At 44.5% G+C, this 796-nt stretch overlaps 1 protein-coding gene across 1 annotated transcript in view; it reads left to right on the forward strand.

The window, feature by feature from the left end:
- ATPAF1 (ATP synthase mitochondrial F1 complex assembly factor 1) overlaps window positions 1-289 on the forward strand; it is a gene marked incomplete at its 3' end in the record, with an annotated part of 7,682 nt that extends 7,393 nt beyond the window's left edge. The window contains exon 6 of the mRNA XM_018574481.1: window positions 116-289. Coding sequence (XP_018429983.1) covers window positions 116-289 — 174 coding nt within the window. The remainder of the gene's footprint in view (window positions 1-115) is intronic.
- Window positions 290-796: the final 507 nt, after the last annotated feature.

A 796-nucleotide genomic window follows, 5' to 3' on the forward strand; every position in this document is an offset into this window, starting at 1 on the left:
GGGGTTGGGCTATACGTGGGGAGCTGGGCCGATGGATAGAATACTTTGGGGGGGAGGGGGGGTTGGGCGGAAGGCCATATTTTGGGTTGTAATCTCTCGGTCTCCCGTTGCGCAGAGTGTCGGTGCCGCGGCGACCAGTCAGCTGATTTTGCGTCATTACACGGAACTCCAGAAGACGAGAGGAATCGTCCTGATGAACTCCGAACTGGACTCCAAATTCCTGGTAAATGTGGGAGTGGCCTGTCCTAAGGGTTGGCAGTCTTCATGTGTAGTCCCGCCTCCTGGTGAAGTCAGATATATTAACCCCTTCATCACTGAGCTAGTTTTTAGTTTCTGTTCCTAAATGACGGACACGCGTGTTACATTGTTGCCGAGCGATTCTTCCACAGCAGCGAGTTTTCATTATTTTTAGAATTTTTGTAATAATATTTATATATAAAAGTTTTATTTTCCTCATTTTTTGTTCACTTTATTTATTTATTTTTTTTACACTTTTTTTTTTTTGTCAGTTGATATGAAGCAATCACTACGACGGATCGATACATTAACTTTTTTAATTTTTAGCTATTATTAGGCCGCTCCAAACTCAGGAACATCCCATAATAATAACCTCCTGACGGATCCTGACAGCGTCTCACAATCAGATCTCGGTCTTTGATCGGCCCAGACCATCAGAACTGATACATTTCACTCAGAGATACATTGTAACATTGTGCCTGAAATGTATCATTAACATCCGGCGATGGAGCTGTGAGAAGGAATAGCAGGGAGGTGACTCGCTCCGCCCCCTCTCTGC

Source organism: Nanorana parkeri, unplaced genomic scaffold (assembly GCF_000935625.1).
Source record: "Nanorana parkeri isolate BGI_ZX_2015 unplaced genomic scaffold, ASM93562v1 scaffold2987, whole genome shotgun sequence".
NCBI lineage: Eukaryota > Metazoa > Chordata > Amphibia > Anura > Dicroglossidae > Nanorana > Nanorana parkeri.